The 14,832-nt window shown below is 39.8% G+C and overlaps 1 protein-coding gene across 1 annotated transcript in view; it reads left to right on the top strand.

Annotated features, from left to right (window-relative positions):
• muc2.1 (mucin 2.1) overlaps window positions 1-13,383 on the top strand; it is a 28,393-nt gene extending 15,010 nt beyond the window's left edge. Inside the window, exons 21-43 of the mRNA XM_028448321.1 lie at window positions 109-219; window positions 301-480; window positions 2,099-2,338; window positions 2,431-2,587; window positions 4,549-4,677; window positions 4,768-7,244; window positions 7,342-7,516; window positions 7,602-7,849; window positions 7,950-8,133; window positions 8,210-8,420; window positions 8,518-8,693; window positions 8,814-8,883; window positions 9,089-9,189; window positions 9,262-9,293; window positions 11,454-11,631; window positions 11,735-11,839; window positions 11,934-11,974; window positions 12,082-12,204; window positions 12,306-12,407; window positions 12,495-12,623; window positions 12,739-12,778; window positions 12,857-12,980; window positions 13,064-13,383. Of these exons, the coding sequence (XP_028304122.1) occupies window positions 109-219; window positions 301-480; window positions 2,099-2,338; window positions 2,431-2,587; window positions 4,549-4,677; window positions 4,768-7,244; window positions 7,342-7,516; window positions 7,602-7,849; window positions 7,950-8,133; window positions 8,210-8,420; window positions 8,518-8,693; window positions 8,814-8,883; window positions 9,089-9,189; window positions 9,262-9,293; window positions 11,454-11,631; window positions 11,735-11,839; window positions 11,934-11,974; window positions 12,082-12,204; window positions 12,306-12,407; window positions 12,495-12,623; window positions 12,739-12,778; window positions 12,857-12,980; window positions 13,064-13,271 (5,541 nt within the window). The 3' untranslated portion in view covers window positions 13,272-13,383. The remainder of the gene's footprint in view (window positions 1-108; window positions 220-300; window positions 481-2,098; window positions 2,339-2,430; window positions 2,588-4,548; window positions 4,678-4,767; window positions 7,245-7,341; window positions 7,517-7,601; window positions 7,850-7,949; window positions 8,134-8,209; window positions 8,421-8,517; window positions 8,694-8,813; window positions 8,884-9,088; window positions 9,190-9,261; window positions 9,294-11,453; window positions 11,632-11,734; window positions 11,840-11,933; window positions 11,975-12,081; window positions 12,205-12,305; window positions 12,408-12,494; window positions 12,624-12,738; window positions 12,779-12,856; window positions 12,981-13,063) is intronic.
• The last annotated feature ends 1,449 nt before the right edge of the window (window positions 13,384-14,832 follow it).

The raw sequence follows: 14,832 nt of genomic DNA on the forward strand, positions 1-14,832 counted from the left end.
TTTACATGTTGGTTATTGACATACTGATAATGATCACCAGACATATAAACAACCACCAAAAGTGTTACATTAACAAATAGAAAATGTTGTATGTCCCTCTTTTTTAAGAACAACTGTGGCAACAAGGCCGTACTGAACAGCTTTGGGATCATGACAGAGAACGTTCCATGTGGAACTACCCGTGCTACATGCTCTAAAGCTATCAGAATTCAAATGGGGGTAAAACATGCAACAATTTAATGGCAAAAATGTGACACTAAAGTCTTTTTTTAAAGACTTAAAATTGCTTTTTATTTTCAGGACAAGGAAATCAAATTTTCAAAGAATAAGTTCGAAGAGACAGATTTGGGATACGGCCCTGAGATTACCTACAAAATAAGAAGGGTCGGCATGTATCTGGTCTTGGAGTCTAACATTGGTGTTGGTGTGATATGGGATCGGAAAACTACAGTTCGTATCGTGTTGGAACCTCAGCACAGCGTAAGTCACTGTTTCTATTCTGCTTATTACACTATTGACCAAATCCAGAATATTTTTAGTTTTTGGGAAAATAGAATTTGTCTTAACTTTACTCCAAGTACATAATGTAATCATGGCAGTCGTTATCAATAATGCTACGAAGCCATGATTAACCAACAAAGGGACAGAAAACACAAAACACAAGAACAAATAAACTGAAAAAAGAAGAATGTTATTTGCTTCTTGGTAGGCCTCATATTTTAAAGAAAGTATCTATCTGTACCGTTGCCGTACGGACAACCCACGGCGCTATTCTGCTATGGGTACGGTTACCGAAGTACAAGTATGTAGCACCTTAGGGCTAGGGTTAGGATTAGGTTGAAGGTTAGATTTAGGGTTAGGGTTAGGTTATAACCCAATATTGCAACAATTTTTAGGGTTAGCTTTAGTCAGGTGACCTAAACTGGCCAATTGAGGGGCGCTGCATACAGAGATCATGTGCAAATGGTGGCTGTTTTGTGACATGGAGGTTGTATCTGTCACAGCTTTACACACAGGTGGCTGCATTTATTGTTGCATGGAGGAGGCATAGGCAGAGCAAAACAAAATGAAAAGAACAGATTTTTTCTTTTTGCGTTAATCACCATTCCTGAAATAAATAAATACATAAGTTCAGTCATCAAAAATAGCTTTTTTCAGCTGCGTTTGCTCAGCAAAACTCAGCAAAATCAAACCCTATTTGCCTTACGCCGACCTGGAGCGTGTCATTCATGCTTTTATTACGTGTCGCTTAGATTATTGTAACTCTCTGTACTGTGGGCTCGATCAAACTTCCATCCGGCATCTGTAGTTGGTTCAAAACGCAGCGGCGCGTTTTCTCAAGGGAACAAGGAAACGTGAGCACATAACTCCAGTGTTGGCCTCTCTGCACTGGCTTCCAGTCAGTTTTAGGATTCACTTCAAGATACTGTTGATGTTTTTAAATGTCTGAATGGGTTGGCTCCATCCTACCTTTCGGAGCTTTTGTTGATCCGTGTTCCAGGTCGAACGCTGAGATCCTCCAATCAAATGACTCTGGAGGTGCCAAAATCTAAGCGCAAAACCAGAGGAGACCGGGCTTTTGCCGTAGCGGCTCAGAGTCTCTGGAACAGCCTTCCACTGAATGTCAAAATGGCCCAGTCCATTCATGTTTTCAAGTCGTTGTTGAAAACCCATCTTTTTGTTTTGGCTTTCAACACAAGCTGACCAGATCCCATGTATTTTATTATAATTGTTTTATGTTGTTTATTTTGTGACTGTGTACTTTATAATGTTTGTTGTACAGCACTTTGGGCAGTTGTAGCTGTTTTTAAATGTGCTATATAAATAAAGTTGACAATGACATTGACATTGACAATTTTAAACATATTTCATGAGTTATATTTCTTTCTGTTTTTCTTGATCTGTTGTATTTTAATTTTACCTGTTGTTTTTTTTTTTTTTATTTTTGACCTGTTGTATTTGCACAGGCAATTTTAGTAAATAATCTGCAAAAAATGAACAAAATACATGCAATCTATTGGCACTTGAACCATTCAGCACTTGTCATTTCAGTTCCAAATCAAATTTAATTATAGTTTTCTTTGCGTTATCCATTTAGGGAGAGGTGTGTGGCCTGTGTGGAAATTTTGACGGTGATGCACAGAATGATTTCATGACCCAGAATAACATAGTAGTCAACAATGCTTTGGAGTTTGGAAACAGCTGGAAATTGTCCAGCACCTGTCCTGATGTGACCGAATATGAAAACCCTTGTGATGCGTCGCCCAATCGTCAGCACTGGGCCAAACAAATGTGCAGCATTATAACTGGACCAGCATTTATAGAATGCAAAAAAAGGGTGATTATATGTGTTTTTCATATTCCAACAATGTTTGTGAAAGACAATGTTAAAAATCAAGAGGTTCTCATCTCATCTAAATGACTAAACAGGTGGATCCACTACCATTTTATGAAAACTGTGTAAAAGACTCATGTGCCTGTGACAGTGGAGGAGACTGTGACTGTTTCTGCACAGCAGTCGCAGCTTATGCTCAGGCTTGTAATGAGGCTAGGGTCTGTGTTGCATGGAGAACTCCAGAGATCTGTCGTAAGTAAATCATTTCTTCTTCCTTTTTGTGATCCCCTTGTGCAATTCCATCCCAAGACTATGCTCATTTCTCATCAACTCAACAGAAATAGATGTGTCAGACAGTATAAGACGCCTTGATGTTGACATAAAGTAAACACAATGTCTAATTTAAATTTGTTATGGTCCGTGAGAAATCCAGAAAAAAGTGAGTTATTTACAGGCTCTGAAATTGTGGATTCTAAGCATTGCAAGGTTGTCAGTGTCACACACAGAAATCAACTAATATTTAAAGAAATGATTTCCATTTGAATGTTGTCACTCTCTAATATACACAAGGAAAAAAAAAAGGTCTTCAAAGGTCCTGAACTTTTCGTCACCTCAGAGCAGCAATCTAAGGGGGCGGAGACAAAGGCATTAACCCAAACCGCCAGCAATGGTTGTGAATAGCTGTTTGAACAATTTTAATACAATTTATCCACAAATCCTTCGTTTTAGTATATACAGTATGTAAATGGAAGTCAGCATGTGCGTTCAGAAACAGTTTCACTTTGAGGAGCCGCTGGTATCACCTTTATTGTATTAGATGACGTGTTTTCCATTTGTTTCACTCAATGCGAAGCAGCGGTAGCAAAAATCAATGGAACCTCATGTTAAATGGGTTCATTCTGCATTGTATCTGCAATGAGCGACTCTGGTGAATGTTTCAAATAGCTGAAACATCATTTACGCTGCTGCGATAAACTAGTAATGTGTTTTACTTCAATGTGTAGTTTTTATCGCCCCCAAACCAATAACGAAAGCAATTATATAGCCAAAGAAAGCTGCTATGGTAATCAGCTGTTGGAATTACACACCCCTAAATACAGACGCTGCTCTGCTTGCAAACAAACCTATTTGAAAGTTTACAGTTTTAAAACATTTCAAACTACCATATTTTGCAAAAAACAACAACAAAATCACAATTTCCACAGAAAATTAAGGTTTTGGCTTTTTTTCTTTTTTTCTCTCATGCTGATTTATTTCTGGTTTGGCCATGGCTCATCACATTTATTCAACCACTTTGCCTGTTTTATCTTGTAATCATGTAATAGATGGTCAGAGAGGCACTTTTATCCACTGCAGGATCACACCATATGGGAGTCACCCAACTAGTGTCTGTAAACTAAAAGAAAATTGCCTGTGTGTCTGGACTGAAAAAAAAAACAAAAGTTAGAATATAAAACAATTATACAGACCACAAAAAAATCATTTTTCATGAGCATTAGAAGGTGACTGGAGGCTTCAGCCTTTGTATATAACACATTATGTAGCATTATTAGTTATTGATATATATATACTGTATATATATATGAATTGCCTGACACATTCTCTGTGTCTCTTTATGTGTCTTAATAGTAAGTACCATTGGATAAAAACGAATTGATAAAACTAATATTTGATCCCAACTAAGTCCTACAATTTGTTTATAACACTGCAGTAACCTCAGCCTTTGTAACTCAACCATTTGTGCTGTTATGCACAAGGATGATATGAAAAACTTCTGTAAGAAAAAAACATCAGGTATTAGGGTTTTGTACTTGCTAAATAAATGAATCACAAGTAACAAAAAAAACCATGCTCAATAGTAAATATAGTTAGGCCAGTCGAGTGAAGTAAATTCAGTGGAATCCAATCTCCATGGATAATCAGGACAGATATGCGGACTATTTAAAATACTACTATATTGAAGTTGTTGCTGTGTAGGATTTCTTTTTTACGTTATGTGGGACTTTTGGGTAAACTATAATGAATTTAGGGTTGATTCTTAATTTCATTGTAATCAAAAAATATTAAACAACTAAATCCTTTATTTCTCATCAGTTTGCAAAAAAAAACAAAAAAACAAAAACAAAAAACCAAACCAGGACAACTGTCTTTTTTTTACTTATCTGGTCTCATAGAAGCTAAAGCTGTTCTTCTTTTTCTGTCTTCCCATTTAGCAATATTCTGTGATTACTACAACAAACCAGGGGAATGCCAGTGGCATTACAAGGAGTGTCATCCACCATGTTTTGAAACCTGTCTCTACCCGGATGGAGTGTGCACCAATCCTTTACCTCTTCTCGGAGGTTAGAGAAAAAATCAGAAAATGTTATCCCACCTTCAGACAAATGTGAGAAAGTGCCTGGTTGATGTGTCTTTGTATGTTTTATTTACAGGCTGTTACCCCAAATGCCCCCCCGAAACCCCTATTTTTGATGAGAGTACCCAGACTTGTGTGAATGTTTGTCCAACTCCACCCCCACCTACAACACCCACCACAACTACAACTACATCCACAACTACAACACCACCAACAACAACACCTTGTAGTCCAGAATGTGAATGGTCAGATTGGTATGATGTCCATGACCCAATTACAGACCACAGTGACTGGGAAACTTATGAGAACATCACAAATAGTGGTGCACATATTTGTGAGAACAGGAAAGAAATTGAGTGTAGATCAACACTTTTTCCAGACAAAGATCTTGATGATTTTTTGGCTGAGACACACCAGGTGGTCACTTGTGACTTAAACTATGGTTTCATATGCAGAAAGGAAGACCAGAAAAGACCCCCTAGGAAGTGTTATGACTACATGATCAGAGTTTGTTGTGACAACTGTAATCCTGCACCCACAACTCCACCCCCAACCACTACAACTACAACGCCACCCACCACAACTACAACTCCACCAACCACAACCACTACAACACCCCCAACTACTACAACTACAACACCCCCAACCACCACAACTACAACTCCACCAACCACAACCACTACAACGCCACCAACCACAACTACTACAACACCCCCAACCACTACAACTACAACGCCACCAACCACAACCACTACAACACCCCCGACCACTACCACTACAACTCCACCAACCACAACCACAACAACTCCACCAACCACAACCACCACAACACCCCCAACCACCACAACTACAACGCCACCAACCACAACCACTACAACACCCCCAACCACTACAACTACAACTCCACCAACCACAACCACAACAACTCCACCAACCACAACCACTACAACACCCCCAACCACAACACCCCCAACCACAACACCCCCAACCACCACAACTACAACTCCACCAACCACAACCACCACAACACCCCCAACCACCACAACCACAACTCCACCAACCACAACCACCACAACCACCCCCAACCACCACAACTACAACGCCACCAACCACAACCACCACAACACCCCCAACCACCACAACTACAACGCCACCAACCACAACCACAACACACCCCAACCACTGACAACGACATACGCCACCAACCACAACCACAACACCCCCAACCACGACAAACGACAACGCCCCCAACCACCACAACGTACAACTCCACCAACCACAACCACGACAACACCCCCAACCACCACAACGACAACGCCACCAACCACAACACGACAACACCCCCAACCCCGACAAGACAACGCCCCACCAACCACAACCACAACACCCCCAACCACCACAACTACAACCCCCCCAACCACCACAAACGACAACGCCACAACCACAACCACGACAACACCGCCAACCACGACAACGACAACGCCACCAACCACAACCACGACACGCCACCAACCACGGACAACGACAACGCCACCACCACCACCACAACAACAACCCCCAACCACCACAACGACAACGCCACCAACCACAACCACAACTCCACCAACCACAACCACTACAACGCCACCAACCACAACCACTACAACACCCCCAACCACTACAACTACAACGCCACCAACCACAACCACTACAACGCCACCAACCACTACAACTACAACTCCACCAACCACAACCACCACAACACCCCCAACCACCACAACTACAACTCCACCAACCACAACCACTACAACACCCCCAACCACCACAACTACAACTCCACCAACCACAACCACTACAACACCCCCAACCACTACAACTACAACTCCACCAACCACAACCACAACACCCCCAACCACTACAACTACAACTCCCCCAACCACCACAACTACAACTCCACCAACCACAACCACTACAACACCCCCAACCACCACAACTACAACTCCACCAACCACAACCACTACAACACCCCCAACCACTACAACTACAACTCCACCAACCACAACCACAACACCCCCAACCACTACAACTACAACTCCCCCAACCACCACAACTACAACTCCACCAACCACAACCACTACAACACCTCCAACCACTACAACTACAACTCCACCAACCACAACCACTACAACTCCACCAACCACTACAACTACAACTCCACCAACCACAACCACAACAACACCCCCAACCACCACAACTACAACTCCACCAACCACAACCACTACAACACCTCCAACCACTACAACTACAACTCCACCAACCACAACCACTACAACACCCCCAACCACTACAACTACAACTCCACCAACCACAACCACTACAACTCCACCAACCACTACAACTACAACTCCACCAACCACAACCACCACAACACCCCCAACCACTACAACTACAACTCCACCAACCACAACCACTACAACACCCCCAACCACCACAACTACAACTCCACCAACCACAACCACTACAACACCCCCAACTCCTACACCACCTGGTGGGTGTCCAGAATGGAATGTAACAGTAAGGCTGTTTTTTTTAAATATTAAATCATTTTCACCAATTTTTTTTTCATCTGTATCACAATATATTTATGTAACCTTTTTTTTCTCTCCTAAAGCACAATGAGACCTTTTGGTTATGCGAATGTTACTGGGCCATTTGCCTTGAGAATGACACAATTGATATAATACATAAAGTATGTCCACCCCTTAAAAATATAACCTGTGAGAGAGGTTTGAAACCGGTTCTTGTGAAAGATAAGGACGACTGCTGCTCATATTATGCTTGTCCTTGTATGTATATGACATTTCTATAAAATAATATATCATTCTGCTACTTTTTGTATTTGTAATGATAACTTCTTCCTCTCTTTTTCAGGTGTATGTGAAGGCTGGGGAGATCCCCATTACAACACATTTGATAACTTGTACTACAGTTACCAAGGAAATTGTACATATATTTTGATGCAAGAGATAATACCCGAAATTGACCTAACTATTTATGTTGATAATGTCAATTGTGATCCCCTTGAAGATGTTTCTTGTCCTCGATCATTGATAATATCATATCAGACAGAAGTTGTCACACTAGTTAATCACAACCTTCTTGGCACACCAGATTTAGAGGTAAATTAGATTTTCTTCTTAAAGATAATCAGCCCAGGTTAACTGGGATGTGAGCATATTCAAAATTGACCACTTTCAATGTGTATTTTCCCTACTTTAGGTTTTGAAAAATGGAAAACCTCAGAGATTGCCTTACCTTTCCGAGGGGGTTAAGATCGTTAGTACTGGCATTAATTTGGTTTATGAGATTCCAATCCTTGAAGTGATTGTTACGTTTGGACTTGCTGGATTTAAAATTGACCTTCCATATCAACATTTTGGCAATAACACACAAGGCCATTGTGGTAAGTTCTCTTTGTAAGCATATTTTTAAATATTTTGTCTGGAGCTAGACTGTAAGTCATTAATTGTTGTTATTAGGGACATGCAACAATGACCAGAAAGATGACTGCATGTTGCCTGGAGGCCAAACTATAAAAGACTGTGCTATAATGGCTGATTACTGGCTGGCTAATGACATTTCACAAGAAAATTGCCCACAACCAACAGTACCACCCACCGGCAACCCAGAACCTCAACCATCGTTGGCCCCATGCAAACCAAACTCATTATGTGACCTACTACACAGCAGGTATAGATTTCTTAAACCTTTGGACGAGTTGAAAGTCATCCCCTAAATGTTTCTACATTGCAGGTCAATTAAAGCTGTTTTACGTTTTTTTTCACAGTCCATTTACAGCGTGTCATCATGTCATATCACCTGAAAACTTCTACAAAGGCTGTGTTTATGATAGTTGCCACATGTCCAATCCAGCAGTAGAGTGTACAAGTTTGCAAACCTATGCTGCTTCCTGTGCCCAGGCTGGAGTTTGTATCTACTGGAGAAACCATACCAAACTGTGCTGTGCGCAATCTGTTTAATTTTAATTTCATAGTTTACTTTATTCTCGTCAAAAACTGCATTTTTCATGCATTACTGCAAAACTTCTAATACTTTTTACATTTTGTGATTTCCTTTCAACAGCAAGTAACTGCCCAGCCAACATGGTTTACAAGCCATGTGGACCAGCTGAACAACCAACATGTGAAGATAAGTAAGTTAACAGAAGCTTTGTGTACAGTTCAGTGTGAGTGAGTTTTTCCCAAGTCTATGAAGAGAATAAATATGCAGAATCGATACGTTAACCCACCACCGAGTGCTTATTGACATATCTAAATGCTAGAGATCTAGTCCGTGGATTTTGTCAAAATTAATTCTTAGAAATATTTCATTTGTAACTTTATAATTTTGTTTTATAGTAAATATGAACCAACAATGAACTACACAAGCGAAGGTTGCTTTTGTCCAGAGGGAACAAAACTCTTTAACAAACAGTCTGGAATATGTGTTGAAAAGTGTGGTAAGTGTTGTGGATTGATTACATTTGCTTTAATCCTAAAATCAAAGTAGCTGACTGTGTATTTTTCAACAGGATGCCTTGATCCTGAGGGAATTCCTCGTGAGGTAAGTCGTATATTCAGACCTGTTTTTAGCTTTGTGGGGCCCTATGCAAAATGCTGCTTTGGGGCCCCATGTTAGCCAAAATACATTGATATATTCTAAATCTATTAAATGTTCCATTAACTGCTACCATTTATTATTACATTATACAGGCTACGTAAATTACAACCCATCTTACAAAAAACATTTTAAAGGTGCAATCTACAGTCTTGGACAGAATAGCAAGATTTGAAAGTCGCAGCTCCTCAAGCGCTACTTCCTTCTCCCCTTCCCGTCACTATTCCGTCCAAAGACACACCCCCACAACTCTCATATCAAAAATAAATCCCTCAGGGCAAAAGAAATATTAGTGGTCCAAGACAAAGACAACAACCTCTGCATCTCTTTTCAGGCCCTCTAGAATCCTCCACCGTTCAGAGGATCTGATGGATCCTTCACATTTAGATTCAATGGCAGGGATTGGCCAGAGTGTTTACAGTTTTACAGCTGCTACAGAGGTCTGATTGTTTTTGTCGCTTTTTCTAAATACATAATGTATTGATTACTCTCAAGATGGAAGGACCATTTCACTCAATATAACAAGTATAAAGGATTGAAGATTATACCTTTAAGTCGAGCCACTTAAGCCCTCTATCTGCCATTAAATAAAAGATACTGAAGGGCAAATTCACTAAGATCTGATATAAAGGGTGGTCAACCAGGTGCGTCGCTAAAACCTTTGCGCGTGCAGAAGTGGTGCCGACCGCCCTATTTAAATGAACGTCTTGCTCGTTCAATGAGGAGAGGTGAGTGCATCGAAGCACATATTGACATTTGAGGAAGTTAAATTGGAGGCAGATGGACTTCTCTGTCTGCTGCACTAACATTTAATAATGTAGAAAACTAAATAAACAAATAAAAATGTTTTTTTTTTTTTTTTTTTTTTAAACAACTTTATAACCAAATGATGTTTTCCTCCAATTTAATGTGGCTGCTCTGTCAGGCCCTGTAACTTTGCTCTGATCAGTCCATGAAAAATAGGCAGATTTGGACAGAAACCGTCCTATAAGTCTTTTCACACTTTCGGAAATCTCGCTCTTGTTCAGTTCTCGTACGAGAGTTCAATGGTCAAGACGGATGAACTTGCCTTGGCTGACAACGAGTCTGACAGAGATTTAGGTTATTTTTACCATTAGATCATTGATTTCTTAAAAGATCTTTTGCGGAAATGTGGTATCGGTCTCCAAGGCAGAAATGCCGAGTTAGCTGCTAAAGCTAATGCTGTACACGAGGTGAAAATTCAGGTTAATTCTGGCTTTTTAAACAGTGACCAATCAGCTGATCAGTGGGTTTCACTAATCGGCTTGTTTAGTGTCCATCTTGTGCACTTCCTTCAAATTTGTAAATTGAATTAAAATAAAAGCTTAATAAATAAATGATGGACCTGATTAGTGAATGGTTTACCTCGTAAATTTACATTTTCAAAGTGAGAACTCATACTGTCCTTTTCACACTAGGAAATCTTGCTTGTCCCATCAATAATAAGGATACATTTTATTCATAAGTGCTTTTTAAAATCTCAAAGACACTTTACAGTTGCTAAAACAAATCCACAAATCAAAAAAGTAACTAACAACAATAAAGGTAAATACAGAAAAAATACATAACAATCACAAGTTAAAAGCTTGGGAGGAGTTTAAACAGTGGAGGTCTGTCGCTTTGATACTGCTTCTCTCATCGGTTTTACAAAAGTGCTCGAATATGTGCGTCATTCCTGGGAAGAGTCCATATTCCACTCGCTGGAGACCCAGGTTGTCTGTGTTTTCGTTCACCAGGTGTAATCTGTGTGGAAGCGAGGGGATTGCCTTGGTTCCATACTGCTGCTGAGCTGCTCACACACACTTCACACATACTTTATTTGCTCATTCAGTCGATGTTAATATTGACTGTTGTTTTATTTGAATAATTTTATTTTACTATAAAGGTTAACTGGAGCCTTTTTTTCCATCTCTGCTATGTTTTGTCTAAACATTTACTGCAGGGAAAGAAGAAGTGAATGTCATTCTCTTTAGATGCAACTTAGGACTATGCAATCTCACAGTCTGCATATAGCCCAAAACAGTTCTGCATATATTGTAGCGCAATCATTATCTGTGTGTTAAAACCTGTGATGTATGTTCACAGTTTAATGAGAAGTTTGAGTACAAATGTCAGGACTGCATTTGTGAGGAGACAACAAAGACTGTGGTTTGCAAGCCAAAGGTTTGCCCCAAACCTCCTGTAGCTGAGTGCAAGGAACCAGGGTTCGAACTTGTCAGCCAGACGGACCCCTCAAACCCTTGCTGTGAAACCTTTGTTTGCCGTAAGTCATGCAGCATCACCCTCATGTAAACATTGACAGATTTGTCACAGCTGATGTCATTTTAAACATTTCTCTAAGAAAAACTGTTTATTTTTTTCTGTAGAGTGTAAACTCAGCAACTGCCCAATCACTGACTTGGACTGCCCAGTTGGATTCAAACCAACTGTTCATTTTCCACCCGGAAAATGCTGCCCAGAGCAAAGATGTGGTGAGTCTATAATTTCATTTTTAAGTCTAGTTTATACTTCAGGAGCTTAGGAGAACTTAAATGTGACTTGCCTTATCACTCATTTTCCTCCTAGAACCCAAAAGAGTTTGTGTCTACAAAGAAAGTGAATATCAGGTAAACAATGAGTTAAAAATCATGAATGACTTCATCAAGTGACTCTGCAATGGTTCAAAATGTATTAAAAACCACAACAATTGCCACGTGTTCTCTTTTATTTCTAGCCTGGTAGTTCTGTTCCTGGACCTGAATGTCAGGAGTGTAACTGTTCTCATGAGGTTGACCCTGAAACTGGTCTTTTCATAGTAAAGTGCATTATGAAGGAATGTGACAAAAAATGTCAACCGGTAAGATTGCCTAGTTTAATGTTGTGAAACTGTCTAGTTGTCGATGGTTCCCGTCAGTGTGAGGGCGATTTTTAAAAAATGATCTTTTCTTCTGTTTTTAGGGTTATACTTATATGGAAACTAATCCAGATGAATGCTGTGGAGAGTGTGTGCAAACACACTGCATTGTTACTCTTAATGACACGACAACACAGCTTTTGCCTGTGAGTGTTTTCTGTTAGTTCTCATTTCAGCTGCAATGATTTCATCCTGAATGTTTTTAACAAACTTCTGTCTATGTACTTACTCAGCCAGGGGAAACATGGACCCCACCCCATAATAAGTGTGTGTATTACACCTGCATTAGGAGCAATGGAGCATTAATAACCATTAACTCGAATGTTGTCTGCCCATCATTTGAGGAGAGCGAATGCCAGCCTGTAAGTACCACTTATAACATTAGTGAATATTGTTATATATATATATATATATATATATATATATATATATATATATATATATACCACTTTTTTAAATGATCATTTTTCTGTGTAGGGAACTATTCAGACTGCGGCAAATGGCTGCTGTAAAGTTTGTGAGTATTGCATTTTTATCTTCATAATAAAATCAAGAGAATAGAAGAAAATGCTCATGGTGCACCATTTCTGAAAAGGCTTGGAGAAGGAAAAAGGCTGCAAGAAATTGTCAATGAAAACCCATGTCACACACAATAACTGCCAGTCAGCAGAGATGGTCGACATGAGTTATTGTGAAGGACCCTGCAACACCTACAGCATGTAAGAAGATGCAAATATTATTCACTGTTCTGGACACACAACAAATGAACTGTATTTGTAAATGCTGTCCTTTTTCTTCTTAGATACTCTCAATCAGCTGAAGGTACAACGCACTCTTGTGCCTGCTGCAAAGAGGTTCACTCCAGCAATCGTACGGTGAACCTGCTCTGCCTTAATGGAGAAACCATCCCATACTCATACATGCATGTGGAGGAGTGTGGCTGCAGTCAAACCAGCTGCACCAAACCTGGAGTTCATGATCGCAGGAGGCGAAGTTTCACTTTGACCTGAAAAAGTGCTCGACTCTATCAAAGGGTGTGGGGTTATCCGTCATTATATCTTTTCATTAATCAGTGTCGTTGAGACAATTTATCAAGTGATCAAATAAACAGAAGCAACTCAGTTTTGTCTCATCATTTATTCCACACCTATACAACTCATTTATCAACTAAATACATTAAATTCAATTGTGTATGCATAATGTAGCTATGCCATAATTGTCAGGGCGGTGCATTGCCCTTACCCAGCACAGACTGGAGGGGTACTGGGAAAAGATTCAGCTGTAATTATCATCAAATGTCTAATTATGTATTACTGTTGCTGTTAGCAATGGTAAATTTACATTTGTAAAAAATATACATATTGTTACGGTGAAATTTACGGTTACCTCGTCTTTGACTTGAAAACACACTTTGTGGTGATAAATGATGAAGACCAGACAGGAGAGATGATGAAGTAATAAAAAAATGATTTAATCTAAACTAAATGAAAAGGTCAGTCTGCCGGAGGTGACACCTCCGATGTCGGGGTGAAAGTTAGATGTGTGTGGGTGTGTGAGTGAGTGTGTGTGTAGGTGAGGGAGTGTGTGTGTATGTGTATATGATGTGTGTGTGTGTGTATGTGATGTCTGGGGTGGGTTTGGACATGCTCTGGCCTTTGAGATTAAACTGAGGTCAACTGACATTCCTTTAGAGAAGCTGTATCATGGGAGTATGGGTCCACTGACTTTGCAGGAGGAGGAAAAGACATCAGACAGGCGTGGAAAGTTACAAATTGGGGTATTAAGTTGAATGAGATCAAAAAGCAAATATATGAGTGTACATAATTAATCAATTTTGCCACCACAATATTTTTCTGTCAGTGATGAAAAATTAAAGAGCAAATATCAGAAAGTTCAAAAATGTATTAAACACTAAACAAAGAAAATAAATTCCAACCTCACAGTAAAGTATGTTTCAGTTCCATAACAAAGTTTCTGATACAAATCAAATCATTCTTTATTAATAAAAAGCGCTTTTCATTCAATAAAATGCAGCTCAAAGTGCTTTTACAAAGTTAACATCCACCCTGTTCAAACCCCATTCACCACACAGACACAGGGTAAAATAAGCACAATGGCTGGGTACAGAGGATCTAGGTAAGGAGACATTAAAAGGAGTTGTCTGCACTGGGAGCAGGACACAAACCGTGGGCACAGGGCGACGAGACCGAGCCCCCAGTCCAGCAAAATCGCAAAAGCTATTCACCATCACTAAGGGCTACGAGACAGACAGCACCACTGCAGCCATGGCCCATCAAAGCCCTTAGTGCAGAGGGCTCCCTCCGAGGAAAGACTGGGATAGTAATCCTAAAACACAACAAAACTATAAAAACAACATCAAAGAACAATTCAAAAAACTATAAAAAAAAAACAGAAAAGATTATAATTCTAAAACTATGAAAACAACATAGAAGATCATTTTGAAACTATAAAAGCATAAAAGATAGCAATCCTAAAATTAATAAATAGTTAGCTAAAAGCTAAATTAAACAAGTGGGTCTTGAGCCTGTACTTAAAAATATGAAAGTTCGC

Source organism: Gouania willdenowi, chromosome 6, assembly GCF_900634775.1.
Source record: "Gouania willdenowi chromosome 6, fGouWil2.1, whole genome shotgun sequence".
Classification (NCBI taxonomy): Eukaryota; Metazoa; Chordata; class Actinopteri; order Blenniiformes; family Gobiesocidae; genus Gouania; species Gouania willdenowi.